At 50.8% G+C, this 26251-nt stretch overlaps 2 protein-coding genes across 2 annotated transcripts in view; one reads left to right on the forward strand and one right to left on the reverse strand.

The window, feature by feature from the left end:
• Positions 1 to 1638: 1638 nt before the first annotated feature.
• LOC135879903 (zinc finger protein 501-like) lies at positions 1639 to 4403 on the reverse strand. Its single transcript, XM_065405934.1, has 2 exons — positions 4325 to 4403; positions 1639 to 3623 (listed from the first exon to the last, which is right to left on the reverse strand). Exons 1-2 carry the CDS (start codon positions 4401 to 4403, stop codon positions 2227 to 2229), a joined length of 1476 nt encoding a protein of 491 aa, XP_065262006.1. The 3' UTR covers positions 1639 to 2226.
• Positions 4404 to 8127: 3724 nt separating this feature from the next.
• Positions 8128 to 26251, forward strand: part of ELP1 (elongator acetyltransferase complex subunit 1) — a 108822-nt gene continuing 90698 nt past the window's right edge. Inside the window, exons 1-7 of the mRNA XM_065407068.1 lie at positions 8128 to 8167; positions 8750 to 8876; positions 9009 to 9177; positions 15732 to 15884; positions 21294 to 21375; positions 24572 to 24652; positions 25043 to 25128. Of these exons, the coding sequence (XP_065263140.1) occupies positions 9028 to 9177; positions 15732 to 15884; positions 21294 to 21375; positions 24572 to 24652; positions 25043 to 25128 (552 nt within the window). The 5' untranslated portion in view covers positions 8128 to 8167; positions 8750 to 8876; positions 9009 to 9027. The remainder of the gene's footprint in view (positions 8168 to 8749; positions 8877 to 9008; positions 9178 to 15731; positions 15885 to 21293; positions 21376 to 24571; positions 24653 to 25042; positions 25129 to 26251) is intronic.

Consider the following 26251-nt stretch of genomic DNA (forward strand, 5'->3'; position numbering starts at 1 on the left):
GCTGGGCAGCCCAACCCCCAGGACTGAATTCCCAGCGAAGCCCTGGGGGCTGCTCCTGTAGGTGGCTTTGGCCCTGGTGCCAGCTCTAGCTGCAGGACGCCCTGGCCTGGGCCTGGCTGCAGCTCAGGGGGTGCACATCGGCCCAGGCTCTTCGATGAGATCTGCTGGCCAGCAGTCACTGTCACTTCCCAACCGAAGGACCAGGACCCATGTGGCCCCAGCTTCTGCAATTAACCTTGGTCTAGTAGCAGCAAGGAGTTGGCCATGGCTGCTGCTTGGCCTGGCTCTCCTGTCAGCTACTCCCCATGGATCACTGCACTGGTGGCCTCCCGCCTTTGCAGCAGCACCTCCCACCTGCTCTAAGGGCTTCCCTCTGGCCCGGACCACTGCACCAGTGACTCCAGCCACCCAGGAAATGCGGCCCAGTCTGGCTCCCAGCAGGGGCCAGCGGGAGTCCAGGAGCTGCCCCCCGGCTTTGCTCTAGGAAGCCTCCACTATATGGCAAAGCTCAGGCCTGCCCAGAGTCCCAAACTGCAGGGCCCCCCCCTTACTGCAACCCCCAAGAGCCCCCTCCCCCAGGTACCAGCCCCCTAGCAGAGAGACACCCCTCAGCTGGGCACCCGTGATGCTTACACTAAATCCAGGGCCAAGGCACCATGCAGCATGCAGGCCCTATTACCGGGAATCGATGCTCCAGGGGTTAACGGCCAGGGTGCCGGCTGCCAGTGACCAGGCCCACAGTAGCATGCAGCAGAGCTGGTGCCCCTCAGCCTGCTGCCTAGCAGGGAGTGTTCAGGTCTAGGGAGCTGGAACTATGAGGAGCTGGGGCTCTTAGGAAAGCCAAGACCCAGTCGCTGCCCCTCTCCACCAGACCCGGGCACAGACCCCCCTGGCCTGAAGCCGTCTCCCCTCTGCTCATTGTCGGCCCGCATTGCTGACGCCAGGCTGTATCTGCCCCTCAGCACTGGCTGCCCGGCCATGCTGCTGCAGCCATGTCCCACCCCACAGGGGAAGATGAGGCGTAAAGCTGATCTGGAGCTCTGGGCCCATAAGCAAGGCCCTGAGTACCCAGGCCTGCTGCAGGCCATTCTGCAGCACCTTTAGACACTTCCAGGCAGAGCCTGCTCAGGGCCACAGCGTGCTAGTGATTTCCAGAGGCAGCTGACGATGGTGTCCTCATGCAGGCTGGTCTCGCAGCACAGCAGGATTGTGACCAGAGCCAGCCTAGCCCCGTCCCACCTGGCGGCCGGAGAAACTGGGCTGGAAGAGAGGGCACGCTTTGGGACTGCACGCTGAACAGAAACCTCCAGCTGCGGTGCTGAGAGGCTGGGAAGTGAAACAGTTACTGACAGTGCAAAGGATCGTGCTCCGCTGAGATGAGGGAGGCAGCTGGCTCCTCTCAGAGTGACTGGCGCAGACCAGGGAGGTGGCACTGCCCATGTTCACACACAATGTGGTGGCAACATAAGCCCCCAAAGAGACATGTCTCCAAAATGGAGCCAGGATGCCGCGGCACAAATGAAGCCATAGCAACACCAGGTGCCTGTGCCCAGCTGGCATTCCCCTCCGGGGCGCTTGGTGCAGTCAGGCCATGGGGCCCAGTGCCTGCCCACTGCAGACACGACACAGCGCCCCTGGGAATGTCACAGGTTTATTTTCACTTTGTAACAAAACATTTTAGAAAATTCATTAGAAGCTGCTCCCACAGCCCAGGCCCCCATCCCTCCACCCAGCCCCTCCCGTTTCCCACAAGCCTGCATTGAGTACTGGCATCCCCCTGCTTCTGTTCCCCCGCCCCGCACACATCTGGGCAGCTGCAGGGCGGGTTTTGGCTTGGCTGGGCCACACGGCAGGGCCCAGGGTGTTGGAGCAGCAGCCCAGGCAGCACCAGCCAGCAAAAGGGGAGAAAAATGGGGTCTGGCACTGCCTGGGCACAGCCCCCATTCCCTGAGCCCCACCCCTGAGCAGGGTCCCACCCTGCAGGAAGCTCTGCCCCCATGTTTGCTACCTGGGGCTGGAGAAACCATGACTGGTGGCAGCAGCTTCACTCACACTCAGTACCTGGCCAGGCAACACAGGCCTGGCCCAGCCACCCCCATTCCTGGGCAGTGGGCGGGGGAGTGGCCATGCAACAGTGTGGACTCTGGTCAGGGCCAGGCCAGGACCATCCCAGCGTGAGGGGTGTGGGAGTCACCAGATGCCGGTGATGTCCTGGGGGCTGGGATGTCACTCAGCAGCATGCACCCGCTGGTGCAGCAGGAGGTTGGAGCTGCGGGTGTAGCCACGACCGCACTGCCCGCAGCGGAAGGGGCGCTCCCCAGCATGGGAGCGCTGGTGGCGAAGCAGGGCAGAGCGGTGGCGGAAGCGGCGCCCACAGTGGGAGCACTCGTGAGGTTTCTCACCCGTGTGCCGCCGGTGGTGCTCCACCAGGCTGGCAAGCTGGGCAAAGTGGCACCCACACTGGGTACAGGGGTAGGGGCGCTCCCCACTGTGTGCGCGCTGGTGCGCAGCCAGGGCTGAGCGGTGCCCAAAGGCTTGGCCACACTGGCTGCAGCGGAATGGCTGCTCCCTGCTGTGTGTGCGCCCGTGCTCCCGTAGGTGTGCCAGCTGGGCAAAGCACCGCCCACACTCAGCACAGGTGTGGGGTCGGGCGCTTGTGTGGCCCCGCTGGTGCCGCAGGAGGTTGGCACGGTCAGCAAAGGCACGGCCGCAGTCAGGGCAGGTGTGGGGGCGCTGGCCAGCGTGGGCACTGCGCTGGTGCTGGCGCAGGTAGGAGCTCTGTGTATAGCTGCGCCCGCACTCCCCACAGCGGTAGGGGCGCTCACCCGTGTGCACCAGCTGGTGCCGCAGCAACGTGGCACTCAGGGCAAAGGCTTTGCCGCAGACCGGGCAGGGGAAGGGACGTTCACCTGTGTGCGCTAGCCGGTGCCGGAGCAGGTGGGCTCGCTGGCGGAAGCGGCGGGGGCAGTCAGGGCAGGCGTGGGGGCGTTCGACACTGTGTGTCTGCAAGTGCCGTGCCAGCGTGGAGCGCAGCCCAAAGCTCTTGCCGCAGTGAGCGCAGGCGTGGGGGCGCTGGCTGGCGTGGGCGCCCTGTTGGTGCTGTGCCAGGTGGGCACTCTGCCGGAAGCTCTGCCCGCACTCCCCACAGCGGTAGGGACGCTCACTGGTGTGCACTCGCTGATGAACCAGCAGCGCCGAGCTGCCAGCAAAGGCCTTGCCACACGCCAGGCAGGGGAAGGGGCGCTCACCTGTGTGCGCCCGCTGGTGCGTGGCCAGTGCCGCGTGGTCGCAAAAGCCTTTGCTGCAGGTGGTGCAGATGTAAGGCCTCTCGCTCGCATGGAGGAGCTGGTGCCTTGTCAGCGTGGCACTCTGCCGGAAGCTCTTCCCACACTCACTGCATTTAAAGGGCCACCTGATGGTGGGGCCTCTGTGCCGCGCTGGCTCTGCATCAGCGCTACCTCCTGGTACAGCCTCCTCCACCCTGGCACTGCCTCCTCGCACAACTTCCTCTGCTCCCGCAGCAGGGACTTTTTGCCACGTTCCCACCAGCTCCACATCAGTGCTGGTGCCGCCTCTTCCCGGTGCAGCATCCTCTGCCCCAGCCACGCTCGCCAGCCTCTCACCTGCAGGAACAAACGGGCAATCAGGCATGAGCCGTCCCCACAGGAGGCCGGCTAGGACAGGGCCCCAACTACGGCAGTCAGAGTCCGAGGCACCACTCAAGTGGCCCCGCCCCTCCCCGGAGCCGGTTTCCGAGCTGGGATTAAAGGAGGCAGTCACACCTCTTGCAGCTTTTTCAGGCTGCTGCAGACTCAGGCAGGTGTCAGCACCACCCAGCTCAGGTTCACAAGCCTTTCTTTGCCTCTGTGTGGGCTGGAAATATTATTTGCTTTTTCAGTGAGAACCAAGACATGGCTCTCATATGGTTCTGGGGACCCTGGCGCAGGTGGTGCGATGGGTGCAGTGGTGCAGACAGATCAGGGAGAGGGTGGTGACAACCTCTGAGAGGAGCTGGGCCAGGAGGGCTTGCAGGGGTGGATGTGGGGGCTCCCCGCTGCCCAGGACCAATGTCAGCTTTTTTGCTGGCCCAGGCGGCAAAAAAGGATGGAAGAGGACAGGAGAGGGGCGGTTCCGCGAGAAGCTGCCGCTGAAATGCCACCGAATTCCACGGCGGCTGAAGCGTCGCCGCCAAAATGCCGCCAAGGGACCCGAAATGCCGCCCCCACAAATCCTGGCACCCTAGGCGACCGCCTAGGTCATCTAGTGGTTGCGCCGGCCCTGCCGCTGCCCCCACCCCTCTCAGCTGGACTTATTTATCCCTCACCTGTTTGGGGGCCCGGCCAGCTCTCATCGTCCTCGCCTTTGCTGAGATCTGGGACGTGCAGCTCTTCCCCTCGCTCCATCCAGTATTGGGATTGGGGCCCTGCTGGGTGAGAACAGAGCAGGTGGGATCCAGGTAAATACCCGCCGAGCTCGGCGTTCATCTGCTACTCGGGGCTGGCATGGACGGGACAGCCAGGAAATGCCCCTGGAAACACAAGAGGGTCAATTCAGACACAAACAATCAGAGTGGAGGGGAGACGACCCCACGGGCTCCCCGAGCCATAGTGCAAGTGTGGCCCCACAGCCGCTCACTAACACAGGGGTATAAAAGCCCCCTGCCGGCTTCAGACTTGAACCAAACTGGCTCCGTGCAGCGCCAGGACTGAGCCTCTGAACGGGACTGGTGGGAAACAGCTGGCCTGGCTAATGCCACCCTGTGTGGTGAACAACAACTCCGTGCAAAGGAGCAAGCCCGGGAAGCGCCAGTTACCTCAGCCCACATCCCGTGAGCCAACGGCCCCACCGGGGACCCCACTGCATGGGGCAGAGAGCCAGCGATCCCCTCGGTCACAAGGGGCTGGCAGAGACTCCTGCACTTTCCAGAGCAGACCGCGTACACAGACCCTGCAGGGGAAAGCGACCACGGCCTTCCCGAAAGAGCGCCAGAGCAGCTCAGAGCGCACAGCCTGGCTATCAGAGCTCTACAGGGAACCGCTCTGTGGTCTTCTGAGCCACAGAGCCCTGAGCGTGCTCCTGCTGGAAACACTTGACAGCATCACCCCACTGGACTCGACCTAGGGAGGAAGCGCCTCACACTAATGAGGAAACCCCCCTCACTCCACAGCATGCCCAGGGACCCCTGCCGCTGGGACAGGGCCCCAACTCCTTGGCACAAGGAGCAGCTTCGTTCTGTGCTTGTGCAGGGCCCGGCGCCATAAGGCCTGATCTCCAAGTGGCTCTGAATGCTACCACTGGCCAAAGAGCAATCGCCAGCTGGTGCTGCCATTGCAAAGCAGCCCCTCTCCCGACTCCCCCAATCATAGAATTGGAAGGGACCTCGGGAGGCCATCTAGCCCAGTCCCCTGCACTCATGGCAGGACTGAGCATTAGCTACCACCCCTGACAGGTGTTTGTCCAACCTGCTCTTAAAAACCTCCAATGATGGAGATTCCACAACCTCCCTAGGCAATTTATTCCAGTGCTTCACCACCCTGACAGGAAGATTTTCCTAATGTCCAACCTAAACTGCCCTTGCTGCAATTTAAGCCCATGGCGTCTTTATCCTCAGAAGTTAAAGAGAACAATTTACCTCCCTCCTCCTGGTAACAGCCTTTTATGTACTCGAAAAATGGTAGCATGTCCCCCCTCAGCCTTTTCTTCTCCAGACTAAACAAACCCAGTTTTTTCAATCGTCCCTCATAGGTCATGTTTTCTAGACCTTTAATCATTTTTGTTGCTCCTCTCTGGATTTTCTCCAATTTGTCCACATCTTTCCTGAAAGGTGGTGCTCAGAACTGGACACAATACTCCAGTTGAGGGCATATCAATGTGAAGTAGAGCAGAAGAATTACTTCTCGAGTCTTGCTTACAACACTCCTGCTAATACATCCGGAATGATATTTGCTTTTTTTGCAACAGTGTTACATTGTTGACTCATATTTAGCTTGTGATCCACTCTGACCCCCAGATCCCTTTCCGCAGTACTCCTTCTAGGCAGTCATTTCCCAGTTTGTATGTGTGCAAATGATTGTTCCTTCCTAAGTGGAGCACTTTGCATTTGTCTGTATTGAATTTCATCCTATTTACTTTAGACCATTTCTCCAGTTTGTCCAGATCATTTTGAATTTTAATCCTATCCTCCAACGCACTTGCAACCCCTCCCAGCTTGGTATCGTTCACAAACTTTATAAGTGTACTCTCTCTGCCATTATCTAAATCATTGATGAACATACTGAACAGAACCAGACAGAACCCTAACCCAGAACTGATTCCCCGCCCCCACTAACACACACACCCCTGCACAGACACCGGTCACTCCCCGCCTGCCCACACCCCTGCACAGACACCGGTCACTCCCCGCCTGCCCACACCCCTGCACAGACACCGGTCACTCCCCGCCTGCCCACACCCCTGCACAGACACCGGTCACCCCTCCCCACCCCATGCACACACAGAGCCCTGCACAGAGAGCAGCCAACCCCCCCCCCACACATACACCCTTGCACAGGCACAGGTCACCCCTCCCCGCCCCACGCACACACACAGAGCCCTGCACAGAGAGCAACCAACCTCCTCTCCCCCCCTCCCCCGCACACACACACCCCTGCACAGACCCCGGTCACCGCCCCCCCGCACACCATACCAGCTGTCCCAGAGCTGGCTGGGGGGCGGGGCAGATCCGCGGGCTGCAGCTCTGCACCCCCCCCTGTGTAGCGGCCTGGCTGATGGAGGGCTGCTGTCCGCCCCACACGCTGAGCCAGCTGGGGCCGGGGAGCGGACCGGGCTGGCTGCAGCGTGCCCAGAGCGGCCCTGGAGCAGGCTCGGGGCCGCTGTGCTGCTTTGGGTGTACTGAGCATGCTCACCCGAACTGAGCATGCCCAGTAACCTTCGCTGTCGCCTCTGCCCTCACTTCTGCTTACGATTTGCTGCCTCCTCTTTGGAGGGGTTTAAAAGGCAGGCAGTAGCAAGTAGCCCAGATGGTCACGTTGCTGGTAGAAACCGCACCCAGTTGCAAAACGGGAGGGTTTCTATACGTGTCGTCACACACCGGCCGGTGGGCGTGAGAGGCGGGGCGCGCAGTGCCAGGGACCGTGAGTGCGCAGTGCCCCCCACCTGCCCCGCCGCTCGCTGCAGGAGCCGGCCCCCGAGGCGGGGTGAGCTCCACGGTCTGCGGCGATTGTCCGGTGTGTCTGGGCAGCTAAAGCCCACCTCGCCGCCCCACGCAGACACCGCTCGGCTCTGCCTTGTCGGCGCTTCCCCCGCAGCGCCGGGCTCCTGCGTCCCGAGGGGCTGGTCTGCCTTAGCGAGGCTTTGCCGGGAGAGCCAGGCCCAGCCACACCTGCCACTCCCGCCCGGGCACGCAGGTGACATGATCCCCCCCGCCCCCGGCGGCGAGAGCTGCGCTGGTGAAAGAACATGGGTCTCGCCAGGGCTTCCGTGTCATCGGGGTTGGCCGGAGGGGGGCTCTGGTCAATGCTTTCAAACCCACCGGGCTAAAGCCCCGAGCCCTGGCGAGCCCCAGCGCCTCCCGCAGCGCGCCCCACTGGGCAGAAGCCCTGGCGAGCCCCGTGCGGCCGGAGGTCCGACCCCGAGACCCCGCTGCCCGGTGGCTGAGCTCGGGAGCCCCGAACGGGACGGGGGGGGGTGCCCAGGAAATACTCTGTGGGCACAACTCCGTGTCCAGCGTCGTTCGCCGGCCTCGCTGCGTGGGGGGAAATGCGCCACAGCGCTGCTGGCTCCAGCCCGGGCTCGGACCCGGTTACACGCAGGTTTCCAGGGACCTGGGTTAAACCGCGAGCCGCCGTCGCTCCCCTGCGCAGGTTCGCGGCGGTGGCCGCGCTGAGAACCCGTCCCGCCAGGCCTCGGACGCTGTAGCGAGTCCTGTCCCGGGACTACAACGGGACAGTGGAACTGAGCCTCTCGCACGAGCAAAGACTGAGCGGGTTGGGGCAGCTTGAACCCTAGACAGGGAAAAGCGAGACGCGCCTGAGCATGCGCCCCGCCGCTGCCCTGCTTGGGCGTCAGGGTCTCTACTGCGCATGCTCCTCCCAGAACTGCTGGTCGCGCGCTGCTAGCGGTTTCAATATGGCAGCGCCCGTCTCCTGAGGCGTGGTGCACGCGCGCGGTGAGGAGCGCCCCGGGCCCGGGTGTGGAGGGGGTGCGCGCGCGTCCCCGTGGCCTGTCTTCGCTCTGCTGCGGCAGCTCCTGGCCCTGCCCGGGGGCGCGGGCCGCTGGCTGGGCCGGGACGGGCCGCGCTGTGTCTGTCTGCCCGCCCGCCCGGGGGTCTCTCGCCTTGTCTGGGCGGGACGTGCAGCCTGGGCCGCTGCGGGGCCCGGGCCTCTCGCCGCTTGTTTCCAGGCAGAGTTTTAACCCTCCGCGGTGCCTGCAAACCTTGGGGGGGGGGGGCTGATAAAACCTCCCCGGAGAGCCCCAGCTGCGCTGCCCTGCCCCCCCCCCCCCTCGGGCCTGGCCTGACAGGCGGGGGCCGCTCCAGTGACCACATCGCCCGCACACTGCCAGCAAACCAGCCGCTCTGGCAGGCGAGCGGAGCATCGTAATCCCGGGCGCGCTCGCGCCTCACGGAGAATCCTGCTGCCCTGCTTGGGTCGGCCGGGCTCGGTGCTATCGTCGTGGCCACGAGTTACCCGCTGGAGACAAAAAGAGAATAAATAAAACTCTTGCTCTTGGTGTAATCTTCCCTTTTCAGCTTCCCGGTGTGCCCTTGCTCTTGTGTCAGCGTCAGGGTGAATAGCAGTGGCTGCCTTGCCTTCTTTAGCCCATTGATTATCTTGTGTGCTGTCATCAGTTGCTGGCCTGCTCACCTTCTCCCTAAAGTAAGTAATCGCCATCCTGCCTCGGACTCTTTTTTCCTCTGAAGGCAGTCACATAAATCCTTTCTCAGGCTCAGTTTACAGCTCCCTCTATGCATTTGTTTAATAGCTCTTTGGGGGATTGTATTTCTCCAGTTCCTGTGTTGCTGATACAATGAGAAATTTGAAGTTACTGCACACTGGAGAGCATGGGCCTGTCCAGGCTTTGGGGAGTCCTCAGTGTTTCTGCCTCCGTGCAGACCAAGGGACGCTGCTCATTGGTTCAGAATATGGGATCCTGGAGCTCGACCCAGCCATTCGAGGGGTGAGTTACTGGTGGAAGTTCCAAAGCTTTGTTTAGGGCTGTTTTCCTGATGCTAATTGTGGGTTCATACTTGCAGGATGGTAAATGTTTTCATGCCCATTGACTTTACTGGGCATTCAGAGCACTCTGAGTGTTACTGGATTGGACCTGGTGACAATACTTTGTGATCACTCACACACGCACGCACGCAGTAGGTTGGCTATGCATAGTTGGAAATGCGTTCTGCTGCCAATAGTCTTGTTGTGTTGCAGCTGCAGTGTCTTGTGTTCCATGCACCTATAAAGATCAAATCATCTCTTTGGATTGTAAACTCCTTAGTTTCAGTCCTTGTCCCCACCAGGTTCTATACAGCAGTGAGCACACTCTAGGCCTTCACATGGACTCTGTTTAGTGCCGACATTATGTCTGCAGCACGGTAGGGTACACCTGCAAAAGTCTCTGCTCTGAAGAAAGCTTGCAGTCTAGAAGGCAGACAAATCTATACTTTCATTATTATGCATATGTCCTGGTAAAGTGACATGCCCTGTCCAATTCAGTTCTTTCTGCCACTGCATTCTGAAGGTGCTAAAACAGGAAAGTCGAACTCTCACTGAATTCATAAAAGAGGCCTTTAGATTGGTGCCTGGTGAAGTTCCCTTCTTCTGTACAGGAATGATAGGAGTCAACCGAGCTGAATAGACATCAATACAAAGAATGTTATGAGCCATTATTTTTGACTGTTTAGTTGAGGTTCATAAGCAAAGAACTGTCATAGACATGAGCTTATCCATGAGTGAACTCCTCTGTAGCCCTGTTCTGCAGTGTGCAGGAGCTCCTCAAAAGCTCCACTCTAAGCCTGCACAGCTCAGTTGCTCCTCAGAAGGCTGGATCTTCATTAAAAAGGGGCTATACTAAGAGTCTGTAAACAGAGGCCCAGAGAGACCAAGTACCTTGCCCACAGACACAGTGAGTCGGTGCAAGAGCCGAGGTCAGACCCAGAACTCTGACTGTAACCATTAGACACGTTGTCTTGTAACCAGCGCATCAAGTTCTCTTGGCTTTTAAAGCACTTTGATGCCCAAGGGGTAAAGCATCTGAGGTGTGTTATCAGGTTCGGTCAGGCTTTGTTTGGATGCTGCTTCGTTCTCGCCCCTTGTTTCCGACACTTCTGCTCAGCTTCTTGGTTCTGCCACAGGCAGATATGCCTTCCCTCTCCCATTTTTTCATAGTTCTCAAGGACAGGAGGAGCCTTAATTATATAGACAAATTAGAGGATTGGGCCAGAAGAAACCTGATGAGGTTCAACAAGGACAAGTACAGAGTCCTGCACTTAGGAAGGAAGAATCCCATGCACCACTACAGGCTGGGGACCGACTGGATAAGCAGCATTTCTGCAGAAAAGTACCTGGGGGTTACAGTGGACGAGAAGCTGGATATGAGTCAACAGTGTTCCCTTGTTGCCAAGAAGGCTAACGGCATTTTGGGCTGTATAAGTAGGGGCATTGCTAGCAGATCGAGGGACATGATTATTCCCCTCTATTCGACATTGGTGAGGCCTCATCTGGAGTACTGCGTCCAGTTTTGGGCCCCACACTACGAGAAGGATGTGGAAAAATTGGAAAGAGTCCAGCGGAGGGCAACAAAAATGATTAGGGGGCTGGAGCACATGACTTATGAGGAGAAGCTGAGGGAACTGGGATTGTTTAGTCTACAGAAGAGAAGAATGAGGGGGGATTTGATAGCAGCCTTCAACTACCTGAAAGGGGGTTCCAAAGAGGATGGATCTAGACTGTTCTCAGTGGTACCAGATGACAAAACAAGGAGTAATGCTCTCAAGTTGCAGTGGGGGAGGTTTAGGTTGGATATTAGGAAACACTATGTCACTAGGAGGGTGGTAAAGCACTGGAATGGGTTACCTAGGGAGGTGGTGGAATCTCCTTCCTTAGAGGTTTTTAAGGTCAGGCTTGACAAAGCCCTGGCTGGGATAATTTAGTTGGGGGTTGGTCCTGCTTTGAGCAGGGGGTTGGACTAGATGACCTCCTGAGGTCCCTTCCAACCCTGATATTCTATGATAAAGGGACATAGCTGAGTACTTAAATTCTGACATTGAATCTAGTTTGGAGCCATTTCATTATGGACGTGTGATGGAGTGAACTTGCCCTGCACTGGACAAGGAGGTGTTAACCGTGACTCTGGGCAGAGGAAGCCACGCCCCCTTCACCCCGCTGTGCATTCTCCAACTGGAGCATCAATATAAAAAGGAGCAGCCCTGCTCAGTCAGGGTGGACCACAGAGGAGAGAGGATGCACGTTGCAGGCTCCTGCCTGGGAGCCCCAGATTGTGGAAGCCAGCCACGCCGATACACGGGCAGATACTTGGCTACCTGCAGATGCCCGAGAGATGTTGGAACCGTTGGGAGCTTCACAGGCCAAAGACCCCGGACACCCATGGACCAAGTCACTGGAAGACTGAGTCGGAAGCAGCCTGGAGAGATTAGCTGTTGATCCGGTTGTAGAACTGAGCAATAAGTCAGTGTGTTTCGGTCAGATCCCCGCTGACCCAGTGACGAATACACTCGCCGCTGACAAGGCCCTGAGCTGGGACCTGGTGGACTAGGAAAGGGCCTGGGTCCCCCTACCACCGGCCACCATCTCCAGCCATCAGGCCACACTACCTGGCTAACGAGGACAGCCATATTACCGCTGGCCACTAGGCCACACAGCCTGGCTAAGGAGGACAGCCATATTGACTCTGGTCTCTGGCCCATACAGCCCTGTGAGGAAGGGCAGTTATATTGACTCTGGCCACTAGGCCACACAGTCTTCGAGGGAGGGCCACCATATTGATTCTGGTCACTAGGCTAAGGGTGGGCAGGTGGACTCAATTATGGGGCTATAACACCCGTTTCCCTGCCTCAAAGGGGGACAGGGTGTGCTTGCCCCGCAACAGGGGGACAGATGATCTCAGGTATTTAATGTTGTCATTTCAACCCTCAAACTTCCTTTTAAGCAGGGTGGATTTGATTTAAATCACTAGTCAGGAAGACTCAATTTAATCATGGATTTCTACATAAAAGTACATTCTTGTTGGTTGTTCTAATATTAATGCATATTCTTTGCAACTCAGATGTAGGTTTCATTTTTAGAAGGTACACACTATACATTTTTAAACAGTGATTTATTTTTAAAACTTTTCGATTAGTTTTACAGCTATATCAGAAAATGAATGATTGTTTGGTTATTTTATTTACCAAGGGTAATTGAAGCAGATATTTATGAAGTCATTGGGAGGTGAACTATCTCCAATTCAACAGGTTAATCATTAATATTTGGAGGGTTTTCTTGCCATTAGGAGGAGAACATCGCCAGACAGACATTAAAAATTTTTTATTTAACTAAAACAACAACTTTACATATTCTGGATTTTTTTTCTTCAACAGCAAACATAATATTTTAACAAAACAAGCATATGAATTTTTGAATTCAGGTTTGTTTTTGTTTAAAAAAAATTTAATCAGTTACCTCTTTTTGTAATCAGCTTTTGTCACAAATTTATCTATGGTTGTTTCTGGATCATGGAGATTTTTTTTTTCTTTTTGCTATACGTGATATACTATGGCTATGTGACATACATGATGAGACTGAAACACTATCATTGGCAGATAACTCTGAAACTATAGAAAATGATGGTGACCTTGAAGGTGGATAGTCTTCAGAATCCTGTATGTTGAGGATGGCTTCTCCTAAACAAAATAAGTCAATGCAGTTATTTAATTATTACCACCATACTGCTCATTTAGTATTACTCATTGCAGTCACTGACACTCAGTACTACTTTAAAGGTGAAATTGTAAAAGGAAGATCTGCCTATTTCAGCTACTTATTTTTTATCACAACTGCATCTGAAATGATAGAGCCATAGAGTAACAACTATATTTTTTGCTCAAACATGAGAATTCAAGAATAGTCCAGAAGGAACACAGGCAGTCCTTAAGAAAGAAGCATGGAATAAAAAAGTTTACCAACCTGAAGATCCTGCATGTTCAGACATGTTCCTTTCCTCATCTTCAACGCAGCTTCCTCCTAAGAAGGAACACTTCTCATGATATTGTTTCATTCGGGCAACCAGGCCTCTTTGTTGCACTGTTGGCATTTTGCACACATGCCTGTCTTACGCACAGGTAGAGGAACTTCATTAAAATATTCCCAAACTGGGTCTCTTTTACGGCCTGCTGCCATTATAGGTTTTCCCTTCTAGTGAGAGAATGGTATGCTAGATCTCAAATCAATGAAGGCTACACTCAAAAAGATCTCAAGACTTATGGAATATGCTGCTCAAACAGTTTCACTTTTGTTTCTACTGCCTGTCCCTCCCTTCTCACATTTATCTCCAGACTTCTTCTCCTTGTCCAGATCTATTCCGCCCCAACAATCTTTTATTCATTGAACTTTTTGAAACTTTGCCCTTTTAGAGAGAGGTAAGGGATTGACTCTGTGTACACAAATTTGCAGAGGGACAGTAGGGTTGAGGTCTGTTATATCTCACCTCTATATATTATTTATTTAAAAACATTTTTGTCGTTAACAAGCATGTTATCTCTGGAGACACAAATCCACAGTTTGAGAACTGCAAAACTAAGCATCTCTGATGGTATATTCTAGACTGAGCACTGAGTCCCATTGGGTAAATAGAAAGATCAGCCTAAATAATCTATATAGAAGCCCCTGGAACCCCAGAAGATTGGGTCCCTAATCCATGAACGATTGGAACTTATTTACAAAACTTTTCTTAAACATTACATGAATATATTGTCTTATACCATAGAATTTATAATCCCCATTCCATGATGAGTTATAATGTGTCTTTAGATAGATTTTTTTCCTCCAAAAGCATTTTATCACAAAAATCTGATTTAAAAAAAAATTGATTTTTATCCACCCTGCTTTTAAGATCAGGGTTACAGCAGGAAAGAAATTGTAACTGCATTGTCGTGGGTGGTTTTACCCAGGGATGTATTTGGCCAATATTTTGCAAAACTTGTACAAGCAGTGTTGAGTGCTCTTCCTTCTGGCTACAGCAGCTGTGAACTCATAGGTAGGGTTTGAAAAGGTACAGAAGTTGCCTTGCAGATGAAGATGTAACCCGAATATGGTGTAAATTTCAGTTCCACTCAGAACACAAGGGAAGAGAAGTTTTTCTGTCTTCCTTACCAGCCCTCGCTTTGTGGCAGTGCTTCTTCTGGGTGGGTCTGGGCCCAGTTGTCTCTGGAATCTGTTAGTACTGCACAGATTGCTCTGGCAGACGTGCTGCAGAGCAGCATGAGGCATAAGAACATAAGAAAGGCCGTACTGGGTCAGACCAAAGGTCCATCTAGCCCAGTATCTGTCTACCGACAGTGGCCAATGCCAGGTGCCCCAGAGGGAGTGAACCTAACAGGCAATGATCAAGTGATCTCTCTCCTGCCATCCATCTCCATCCTCTGACGAACAGAGGCTAGGGACACCATTCTTACTCAGCACTTCTCTCCCTTGCTGAGTGCACTCTGTCTGCAGCAGTCCCAGGCTGCAGCTTTTGAACAAGTGACTGAATTACTCTGACAGCTCGATCCCTCCCATTTTGCGTAAGAGTATGCTGTGCTACTGCCCTGCAGCCAGCTTGCTCCCCTGTACTCTATTCTGTAACTGTGTGGATGGAAGAGTTCTCTTAGTTTCCTGCTGTCACGTGATGAGGAAAGACACTTCTATAGAATCTCCATACTGATTCTAGTGACACTGTCAACTTGAAAACTAGTGAATACAAAGATTGAGTTAAGTCATTAAATAGGCTCATCCTGCTCCCGACATGCACACACATACCACTAGCCAGTATGTATGGATTTACAATCACAGCTTTGGGTTTTATAATTGCTTTTCTCTCCTCAGTTGCTGTGTGAGTGGCCCACACAGGTGGGGTGAAACTGATGTATTTGTATTTGTAGAGTCAAACTGGCTCTAAAACATGTGCTCTCCGGTGTACCTAGTAAAGAAGCTAAAGGAGAGGAGAGACCAATTTCCTCTAATCTTCTAGCTGTAGTATTCTGATGTGTAGTTTGTAAAAACCAGCATGTGAAAAAATTTCAGTCATGTGTATTTAAGGTGATGCTATCCCTCTACTGTCTATATGATCCTTCAGAAATATTGGAGCAAATTCAGCAGGAACTTGCACCTTCTTATAGTCCCTTTGAGGTGGGGGGGCATAGGGGCCATAAAATGATACTTAATGGGACACATTCTGTGCAGGAGCATTGCCATTTGTTGATTGATCTTTCACTTAAATAATCAGTTTGAAAAGCAATGAAATATTTCCATGTAGCTGAGAATAAAGCCAGGTATTTCTCTGTCTGATGTCTGAGTTGCCTGGCTCAGTGGTGGTGAGTTCCATTAAATCTTACTGCTCCATGTGAGGTAATATTTGTGCTGTATTTCTTGGAGGTGTTGGGAGCCTAGAGTGTATAGATAGTTGCCCCCTCTGGATTCGTATAAATCTAAACAAAGCAATATGTAGTCATTTTCTGATTGTCTGTTCTCTCTGTCTAGGTGACGAATGACATTTCCTTGACTGTGGATGGTTTTCTGCCAGAAGATGGAAGTGGCCACATTGTGGGCATTGAAGAGCTGCCAGATCAGGAGTGTGTGTGTGTTGCTACAGCAGCTGGAGATGTTATACTGTGCAACCTCAGCACAAAGCAGGTAAGCTGGAAGGTAAAAGGAGAAGTCATAGCCTGCCTCCATTCTTACCCATGCAGACTTACTGACTTCTCTGGGGTTTCTTGGGAGTAACTGAGGGCAGAATGTATATAACTTGGAAGTGTTGGTCATCTGCTTAATTCCTTGACAATGAAAAGTAATGAAGCATTGGGAACTATGCCCCCCTCCAACCCACCCGAGTGCCTGCACAGGGAGTCCTACTGAAATCAGTTAATTTGTTAACCGCAGAGCAGAATATTATTTAAAAAAAAAGCTGAATTATAAACATAACATACTTATCAGATAGTGCAGAACATCTTCAGAGAAAACTAATGTATATTAGAATCATAGAATCATGTTTCTGATGTATCAATCTCATTTAAAGAATAGAAGCTTTACATTCCATGATTAAAGGTCATGAAGCATAACTGCCAGGCAACATTAATGAGAAACCAGAACCGTTTAGCCCAGGGAATAGCGCAGGGGACTGGGACTTGAGACTTCGTTTGGGGTGGGGTAAGAGTCCATGCTCTGCTATGGATTTGTGTTCAATCTTGGGCAAGTTGCTTAAATTCACTAGGGTCCTATCTACAATGACACTTCCTGAAGATCTGCTATTGTACTCCAACTGGTGCAGCTGCAAAGGAAGTAGTAGCGAAGGGGAGTTCTAGAGTAGGCAGGGCATGATCCTGGCAGCCAGTCTGTGCTGACACTTGAGATATGTCTACACTACGAAATTAGGTCGATTTTATAGAAGTCGATCTTTAGAAATAGATTTTATACAGTCGATTGTGTCCCCACTAAGTGCATTAAGTCGGCGGAGTGCGTCCTCAGTACCATGGCTAGCATCGACTCACAGAACGGTGCACTGTGGGCAGCTATCCCACAGTTCCTGCAGTCTCTGCTGCCTATTGGAATTCTGGGTTAAGCTCCTAATGCCTGATGGGGCAAAAACATTGTCGTGGATGGTTTTGGGTACATGTCGTCAGTCTCCCCTCCCTCTATGAAAGCAACTGCAGACAATCATTTCATGCCTTTTTTCCTGGGTTACCCGTGCAGACGCCATAGCACGGCAAGCATGGAGCCCACTCAGCTCACCGCTGCTGTTTTGAGCATTGTAAACACCTCGCGCATTATACTGCAGTATGTGCAGAACCTGGCTAAGAGACGGCAGCATGAGGACGATTGTGAGGAGGACATGGACACAGGCGTTCCTGAAAGCACGGGCTGTGGCAATTGGGACATCATGGCGGCAGTGAGGCAGGTTGATACAGTGGAATGCCGATTCTGGGCCCGGCAAACAAGCACAGACTGGTGGGACTGCATAGTGTTGCAGGTCTGTGAAACTTTCGCATGCGTAAGGGCCCATTCCTGGAACTCTGTGAGTTGCTCTCCCCCACCCTGAAGCGCAGGAATACCAAGATGAGAGCTGCCCCGACAGTTGAGAAGCGAGTGGCAATAGCTCTGTGGAAGCTTGCAACGCCTGACTGCTACCGGTCAGTCGGGAATCAATTTGGATTGGGCAAATCTACTGTGGGGACTGCTGTGATTCAAGTAGCCAATGCAATGACTGACGTTCTGCTATCAAGGGTAGCGACTCTGGGAAATGTGCAGGTCATAGTGGATGGCTTTGTTGCAATGGGATTCCCTAACTGTGGTGGGGCGATAGACGGAACCCATATCCCTATCTTGGCACCGGACCACCTTGCCAACCAGTACATAAACCGCAAGGGGTACTTCTCAATGGTGCTGCAAGCACTGGTGGATCACAAGGGACATTTCACCGACATCAACGTGGGATGGCCGGGAAAGGTGCATGACGCTCGCATCTTTAGGAACTCCTGGCTGTTTGAACAGCTGCAAGAAGGGACTTATTTCCCAGACCAGAAAGTTACTGTTGGGGATGTTGAAATGCCTATCGCTATCCTTGGAGACCCAGCCTACCCCTTGCTCCCATGGCTCCTGAAGCCTTACACAGGCACCCTGGACAGTAGTAAGGAGCAGTTCAACTATAGGCTGAGCAAGTGCAGAATGGTGGTAGAATGTGCCTTGGGACGTTTAAAACCTCGCTGGCGCTGTTGGCTGACTAGGTTAGATCTCAGCCAAACCAATATTCCCATTGTTATTGCTGATTGCTGTGTGCTCCATAATATCTGTGAGAGTAAGGGGGAGATGTTTATGGCGGGGTGGGAGGTTGGGGCAAATCGCCCAGCGGCCGATTTTGAGCAGCCAGACACCAGGGCGATTAGAAGAGCACAGCTATGCGCGCTGCACATCAGAGAGGCTTTGAAAACCAGTTTCATGACTGGCCAGGCTACCGTGTGAGAGTTGTGTATGTTTCTCCTTGGTGCAAACCCGCCCTCTTTGTTGATTTTAATTCCCTGTAAGCCAACCGCCTTCCCCCCTTCGATCACAGCTGGCAAAGGAAATAATGTCACTATTGTTTTGAAACCATGCATTCTTTCTTTATTAATTAAAAAAAAAAGTGAGATAACTGACAAGGTAGCCCGGGTAGGGTGGGGGAGGAGGGAAGGACAAGGCCACATTGCTCATTGTTGCCACACTACAAATCAAAACTGTTTGAATAACAACCTTCTGTTGCTTGGGCCATCCTCTGGAGTGGAGTGTCTGGGTGCCCGGAGCCTCCCCCCGCGTTCTTGGACATCTGGGTGAGGAGGTTATGGAACTTGGGGTGGAGGGCAGGCGGTTATACAGTGGATGCAGCGGTGGTCTGTGCTCTTGGCTTTCCTGCAGCTCCACCAGATGCCTGAGCATGTCCGTTTGCGCCCCCATTAGCCTCAGCATCGCATCCTGCCTCTTCTCATCGCAGTCACTTAATGCTTTCCTGGACTCTGCCACTGAATGCCTCCATGCATTCAGCTGTGCCCTATCAGTGCGGAAGGACTGCATGAGCTTGGAAAACATGTCATCGCGAGTGCATCTTTTTCACCTTCTAATCTGCGATAACCTCAGGGATGGAGATGGTAGGGGGAGCATAGAAACATTTGCACCTGCGGGGGGGATAAAAAGGGAGAGTAAAATTTAAGATGATACATTTCTGAGAACAAAAGGGAGAGATTTTCACAATGAATCAAGCAATTCACAGCAGACAGCACATGTGCTTTAGGTACAAGGTCACATTTTGCCTTTTATATTGAGCGCCTGCCGGTATGGTGACACATCACACACGGCTGGGCAACAGTATTTGGTTTCCAGGAAGCCATGGTAAGCCACGTGGTATGCGGGGTTGGCTTCTTCCGCCTTCATAACACGTGGGAATGTTTTCAAACTGCAGCACCCTCCTTTCCCATAGCAAGCAATGCCTATTGGGTTTCACATTTAAAAGGAGGGACAGCAGTTTTCGGGTGGATGTGTAGCATGCACCTCTCCCCACCCCACCGCGTGGCTATTCTCTGGGATGATCCCTTCACCCCTTCCTCCACCGCATGGCTATTCTCAGGGATGAGCCCTTTTAGCCAAGTGCAAACAGCCCAGCATGAACGGGGTCCTTTTACTGTTCCCTTACAAAAATTCCCCTATTTCAACCAGGTGACCATGAATGATATCACTCTCCTGAGGCTAACACAGAAAGATATAGACCGACTGTTGCTTGAATGCGACCAAAACCCAGGACCATTCGCTGCCATGCTTTGTGCTGCAATGATTCCAGACTACTGGCTTGGCGCGGTAAAGTGTCCTACCGTTGAGAGATGAAATAAGGCAGCCCTCCCCAGAAACCTTCTGCACAGCCTTTCAGAGTACCTCCAGGAGAGCTTCATGGAAATGTCCCTGGAGGATTCCTGCTCCATCCCCAGGCACGTTAACAGACTTTTCCATTAGCTGTACTGGCCATGAATGCATCCCAAGTCTTCAGGGCAAATCAAACATTAAACACTATTGCTTTTAAACCCTGTACTGTAGTTACAAATGTGCACTCACCAGAGGTGCCTTCTCCGCCTTCAGGGATCCCGCCTTGGGAGGGTATTGGCTCCAGGGTGGTGAAAAGGTCCTGCCTGCCGGGGAGAACGGATTCACCGCTTGCCTGCTGCGCATTCTTCTTCTCCTCCTCCTCCTCTTCCTCATCCGCAAAATCCTCCTCCCTGTTACGTGAGACTCCCCCCTTTCAGGTGTCCACGGACAGTGGTGGGGTAGTGGTAGGTATTCCCCCTAGAATGCCATGCAGCTGATCATAGAAGCGGCATATATGGGGCTCTGACCCGGAGCGACCGTTTGCCTCCTTTGTCTTTTGGTAGGCTTGCCTGAGCTCCTTAACTTTCACGCAGCACTGCTGTGTGTCCCCGTTGTAGCCTCTGTCCATCATGCCCTGTGTGATTTTGGCATATATATTAGCATTTCTTCTTTTTGATTGGAATTCTGCCTGCACAGATTCTTCTCCCCATACAGCAATCAGATCCAGTGTCTCCCGTTCGGTCCATGCTGGAGCTCGTTTGCAATTCTGGGGGGACTGCATGGTCACCTGTGCTGCTGAGCTCACCACGCTGACCAAACAGGAAATGAAATTCAAAATTTCCCGGGGCTTTTCCTGTGTACCTGGCTAGTGCATCAGAGTTGAAAGTGCTGTCCAGAGCGGTCACATTGGAGCACTCTGGGATAGCTCCTGGAGGCCAATACCGTCAAATTGCGCCTGCACTACCCCAAATTCGACACAGCAAGGTCGATTTTAGCGCTACTCCCCTCGCTGGGGAGGAGTACAGAAGTCGATTTTAAGAGCCCTTTAGGTCGACGGAACTGGGTTGGTTGTGTAGATGCATTCATTATAAAATCGACCTAACCCCGTAGTGTAGACCAGGGCTTGGATAGCTGCTATTGCCATCTCAGCCAACACTGTTCACATGTGGCATATTTTGCAAATGTCACTCAGACTAAAAAAAATCAAGCTTAGTCTGAAGACTGCTTAAAGTATTGTCATTTAGTGTATGAAAGATCATGTCCTATAGTATGTATTAACAACTTGTCTAATGAGTCAGAGATGATACTTTCTGGCATGAACACTAGGGTCAGAGTTAAGGTTTAGCGTCTAATCTTAGATGTCTTGGCTTTACAAATTGATTTCTCAGGTTTAACTAACGTTTTAATGCTTACTGTTTTTGCTTGGAATATATTTTGGTGTCTTGCAATTCACTGTGTGTGTACTGAGACTCCTTGTGTATAAGACGGAGTCATTTTGCAGGTATCTGGAGTTTCCCTTCTCTTCACCAAAAGGGATTGTGGCCTGTTACCAGAGCACAGCTCTAGCAATCGTGAGCAGCCACAGCTGGTGCAATTGTCATCTCCCCCAGCTCCTTGTAAATCAGAACAATACATTGGAGAGACACTCAGCCTTTCTTGCTGTTGTATATGTCGCACCTGTACATACACACATACCTCATGCTGCTCATTGCTCTCTTACAGCTCGAATGTGTTGGGAGTGTGGACAGTGGTCTGACCACCATGAGCTGGAGTCCTGACCAGGAGCTTGTCCTGCTGGTTACAGGTATAGATTATAGTCTGTCTGTAAACTCTGTTGAGCAAATACAAGATAGTTTAGTACAGCCTTGCATCAGTTTTCATAGGGCCAAATTCTGCCCCTTTGTTCACCCTGAACTATGCTCGTGTAATCCAGTTACCTGGCCCTGAACAATTATGACACACACAGGTTCTGGTTCAGCAGCTTTACAGATCTCTCTCAAGGAAATAAAATCTGGTGCTGCATTCAGAAAAGCTGGGATAGTTGTGTTAAATTCCTTGTGACATTCTTCATAGCAGAAATTGCTTCTAATCCTTTGTAATAGAAGCAACAGCAAAGGATAGTCATAAAGCTGAAGGCCAGAAGGGATCACCAGATCTAGTTTGTCCTCCTATGTAGCACAGGCCATTAACATCATCCAGCACCCACACACGAAAACGTGACAACTGAAATTAGTCTCCTGAGGGCTGTAATACATTGGTCTAAACTAGGGCTCTCAAGCAATTAAAAAAATTAATTGCGATTAATCACGCGATTAAAAAAAATTAATCGTGATAAATTGCACTGTTAAATAATAATAGAATACCATTTACTTAAATATTTGTGGATGTTTTCTACATTTTCAAATACATTGATTTCAATTAACACAGAATACAAAGTGCACAGTGCTCACTTTATATTTATTTTTATTACAAGTATTTGTACTGTAAAAAAAACAAAAGAAATAGTATTTTTCAATGCACTACAGTACTTAGGTGAAATCTCTTTATCATGAAAGTTGAACTTACAAATGTAGAATTATGTACAACCCCCCCTCCCCCGCATTCAAAAATAAAACAATGTAAAATTGTAGAGCCTGCAAGTCCACTCAGTCTTACTTCAGCCAAACAAGTTTGTTTACATTTGCAGGAGATAATGCTGCCCGCTTTTTGTTTACAATGTCACCTGAAAATGAGAACAGGCGTTCTCATGGCACTGTTGTAGCCGGCGTCGCAAGATATTTACGTGCCAGATGTGCTAAAGATTCATATGTCCCTTCATGCTTCAACCACCATTCCAGGGGACATGCGTCCATGCTGATGATGGGTTCTGCTCGATAACAATCCAAAGCAGTATGGACTGCCGCATGTTCATTTTCATTATCTGAGTCAGATGCCACCAGCAGAAGGTTAATTTTCTTTTTTGGTGGTTCGGGTTGTGTAGTTTCCACTTCGGAGTGTTGCTTTTTTAAGACTTCTGAAAGCATGCTCCACACCTCGTCCCTCTCAGATTTTGGAAGGCACTTCAGATTCTTAAACCTTGGGTCGAGTGCTGTAGTTATCTTTAGAAATCTCACACTGGTACCTTCTTTGCGTTTTGTGAAATCTGCAGTGAAAGTGTTCTTAAAATGAACATGTGCTGGGTCATGCTATAACATGAAATATATGGCAGAATGTGGGTAAAATAGCTGGGGACATACAATTCTTCCCCAAGGAGTTCAGTCACAAATTTAATTAACATATTATTTTTTTAACGAGCGTTATCAGCATGGAAGCTTGTCCTCTGGAATGGTGACCGAAGCATTAAGAGGCATACGAATGTTTAGCATATCTTGTAGGTAAATACCTTGCAATGCCAGCTACAAAAGTGCTATGCAAATCATAGAATCATAGACTATCAAGGTTGGAAGGGGCCTCAGGAGGTCATCTAGTCCAACCCCCTGCTCAAAGTAGGACCAATCCCCAGACAGATTTTTGCCCCAGATCCCTAAATGGCCCCCTCAAGGATTGAACTCACAACCCTGGGTTTAGCAGGCCAATGCTCAAACCACTGAGCTATCCCTCCCCCTGTTCTCACTTTCTGGTGACATTGTAAATAAGAAGAGGGCAGCAGTACCTCCTGCAAATGTAAACAAACTTGTTTGTCTTAGCATTTGGCTGAACAAGAAGTAAGATTGAGTGGACTTGTAGGCTCTGAAGTTTTACATTGTTTTGGTTTTGAGTACAGTTATGTAACAAAATTCTAAATGTGTAAGTTGCACCTTCACAATAAAGAGTTTGCATTACAGCACTTGTATGAGGTGAATTGAAAAATACTATTTCCTTATCATTTTTACAGTACAAATATTTGTAATAAAAATATGCACTTTGATTTCAATTACAATACAGAATATAATGTACATGAAAATGTAGAAAAACATCCAAAATATTTAATACATTTCAGTTGGTATTCTATTGTTTAAGAGTGCGATTAATTTTTTTGAGTTAATTGTGTGAGTTAATCACAATTAATCAACAGCTCTAGTCTAAACTATTGTGTTCCACAGACAGAACAGGAGGGCCTGAGGTGCCCCGGTGCCCAAGGTCCCTGGAATGGCAGGGAATTGATTAGTGACATACACCAAGATAACCCTGGCAAGTGACCCCCATTATTGTGCAGCGTGCTTATTGGCCTTTACCCCAGAAGTGGCTGCATTGCAGTGGTGCTGTACATATGAAGACCCAATCCTACAAGGTGCTAAACATTACCTGTAAAGCACTAAATGTCCTCAACTCCAACTGGTTTGAGTAGTAGCATTGTGTTCTTTGTAAAATACTTATAGCACCTGTTCTCCCATAGGAAGTTATCGTGACTGTATTTACCATTATTAATTTTGATTGCTTTGGCATCGAGTGCTGTATACAAAATGCTACACATGTCTGCAGGACAGACGTGCAATGCAGTGCAACTTAATTTCTGTGTTGTCTTTGATACAAATTACATTCAGAATACTTACAGCACTAAACCAAAGCAGCTGCAGAGTTAACATTCCATATGCTGCTTGCTTTTCTTGGTAATGGATAGGACTCATTAAAAAGATAACCATGACTTCATGCGGAGGTGAAATAACACTGAGATTTTACAATTGTAATTGTAGAGGTAAGAAATGTTGTGTTTTTCACTAGATTTTTGGATGTTACTGCATTGGATTTGTGGCGCTGCTTTAAGACCTTCTCTACTTATAGGAACTAGTGTCAGCTTAAAATCTAGTCAGTTTCAAAGTTGAATTCGAAGTAATGTTCAAGAACTGCATGCCTCTGAGTCTCCCTGCCAATTTTTATGGCTTTACAATCATATTTTCTTGTTGTTGGGAGTGATTTTTTTCCCCTCTGCTTTTGCTATGTGACAAACAGGGAAACTGAATTCTCTGGCACTGGAGAATACCACACAATTTTTAATCCTGGCTCGTATGTTTACCATGCAGGTCAGCAAACTCTTATAATGATGACAAAGGACTTTGAACCAATTACTGAAAGGGAGATCCACCAGGATGACTTTGGGGAAGGTGAGTTGTTGCAGTGACACAGACACTCAAAAGTATTTCATTGTTATCTCATAAAAATGAAAGAAATGAACAAACAAACCTGCATGAACTCTGCCCAGGAGGCAGCAGGATACTACTGTCAGGTTAGTAAATTGCAGCTGAGTGAAATATTTTCTTGGCAGCAGAGGCTCTAAATGTGTCAAACCTGCTGCAAAGTTACCCAGCTGCTGCAGTGCTGTTAGCTACATGTATCACTAGGAAATGCATCCCGCAGAATAGCTCTAAGAGCTTGTCCTGTAAAAGCCTGCACAATAGGCTAGGAAGGCAATGCTGCCTTGGGGTTCTATTTGTCTGTCAAACTGCATGGTGTCATTTTGTAAGTCTCAGATATTGCAATTGTCTCTCCTGTAGGAAAGTTCATCACTGTTGGTTGGGGTAAAAAGGAGACACAGTTCCATGGATCAGAGGGCAAACAGGCAGCTCATCGCAAGCAAATGGTACTGCACTGACATATGAGATCTCCATGCTGCCCAGATGGGACAGCTATACAGAGAGAGCTATTGTCTTTCTCTCCGTGCTATGCAGAGAGATGACGCTCACACGCTCCTGCTTCTTCCCTGGCATTCTGTCCCTATTTCTACCCATTTCTTTTTTATCACCTAATTTGTTCACTGTTCACTTGCTTTAAGTCAAATACTTTCCCCCTCTCTCTACTTCAGTAATGCAGTGTTGAATGCCTGTAATGCTCACTTAGCACCTGACAGGTTAGGAGTGGTTTTCAAACACAATAGGCAGCACAGATAGTGCTGCCCGGAGTTCAGCTTGCCCAATGCTTCCCGTTATAAGACCCTGTTTTCAGTTGCTTCTATCTTTGCCAGACTTTAACTGTTTGCATCGAAACTTCCATGCCAGGTGTCTGCCACAGGATTTTTTTTTTAAAGTTTCACCTAAAAAGGTTCAATTGTTTTTCTGAGAGCGAGATTGGGGAAGAGTATTTTATTTAACCCAAGTTTTTAAAAAGTACTTACTGCTGTTTCATTGACAAACTATAGCACCCCCAAACTTTGGGGCACAAACTTGAAATTTGGCAAGGCATTTGTGTCAGGGATGTGCCTTTTGCTGTTTCCATGAAAATTCGCCAACATTGGTCAAGTTACAAGCCTTCACAAAATCTTATTTCACACTTGTTAAAATGCAATGGCTAAATTCTCTGAAGATCCTGTTTGCTTTGAGCATCCTCTATCCCCCCATAGCTCCTACATGGCAGCTGGACTGCACATACACCATCCCAGGCTGCAGGGGCTGAGCAGGACTTTCCCTACAATTGCTGTCCCTGGCTGAATGGGGCTGCTGTGGCACCAGAGCTGAGAGCAGGGATATTGTGTCCTGTGCGCTCAGTGACCCTTTGCTGGGGCCCAGGGAGTGTGGAGGAGGAAGCAACCTGACTTGAGCGCAGAGGGACAAGAGCTGGGTGGGGATGGGGTAGATTGGGACAAGAAGCCAATGCGAGGATGGGGAGGTGGGGGAGACTGACATAGGACAAGGAGTTGGGAGTGTCTTAAACTGGCTGGGCAAGGAGACTGAGACAAGGTGCCTGGGAGAATAGACTGGAGCTAGCGT

Source organism: Emys orbicularis, chromosome 6, assembly GCF_028017835.1.
Source record: "Emys orbicularis isolate rEmyOrb1 chromosome 6, rEmyOrb1.hap1, whole genome shotgun sequence".
Classification (NCBI taxonomy): Eukaryota; Metazoa; Chordata; order Testudines; family Emydidae; genus Emys; species Emys orbicularis.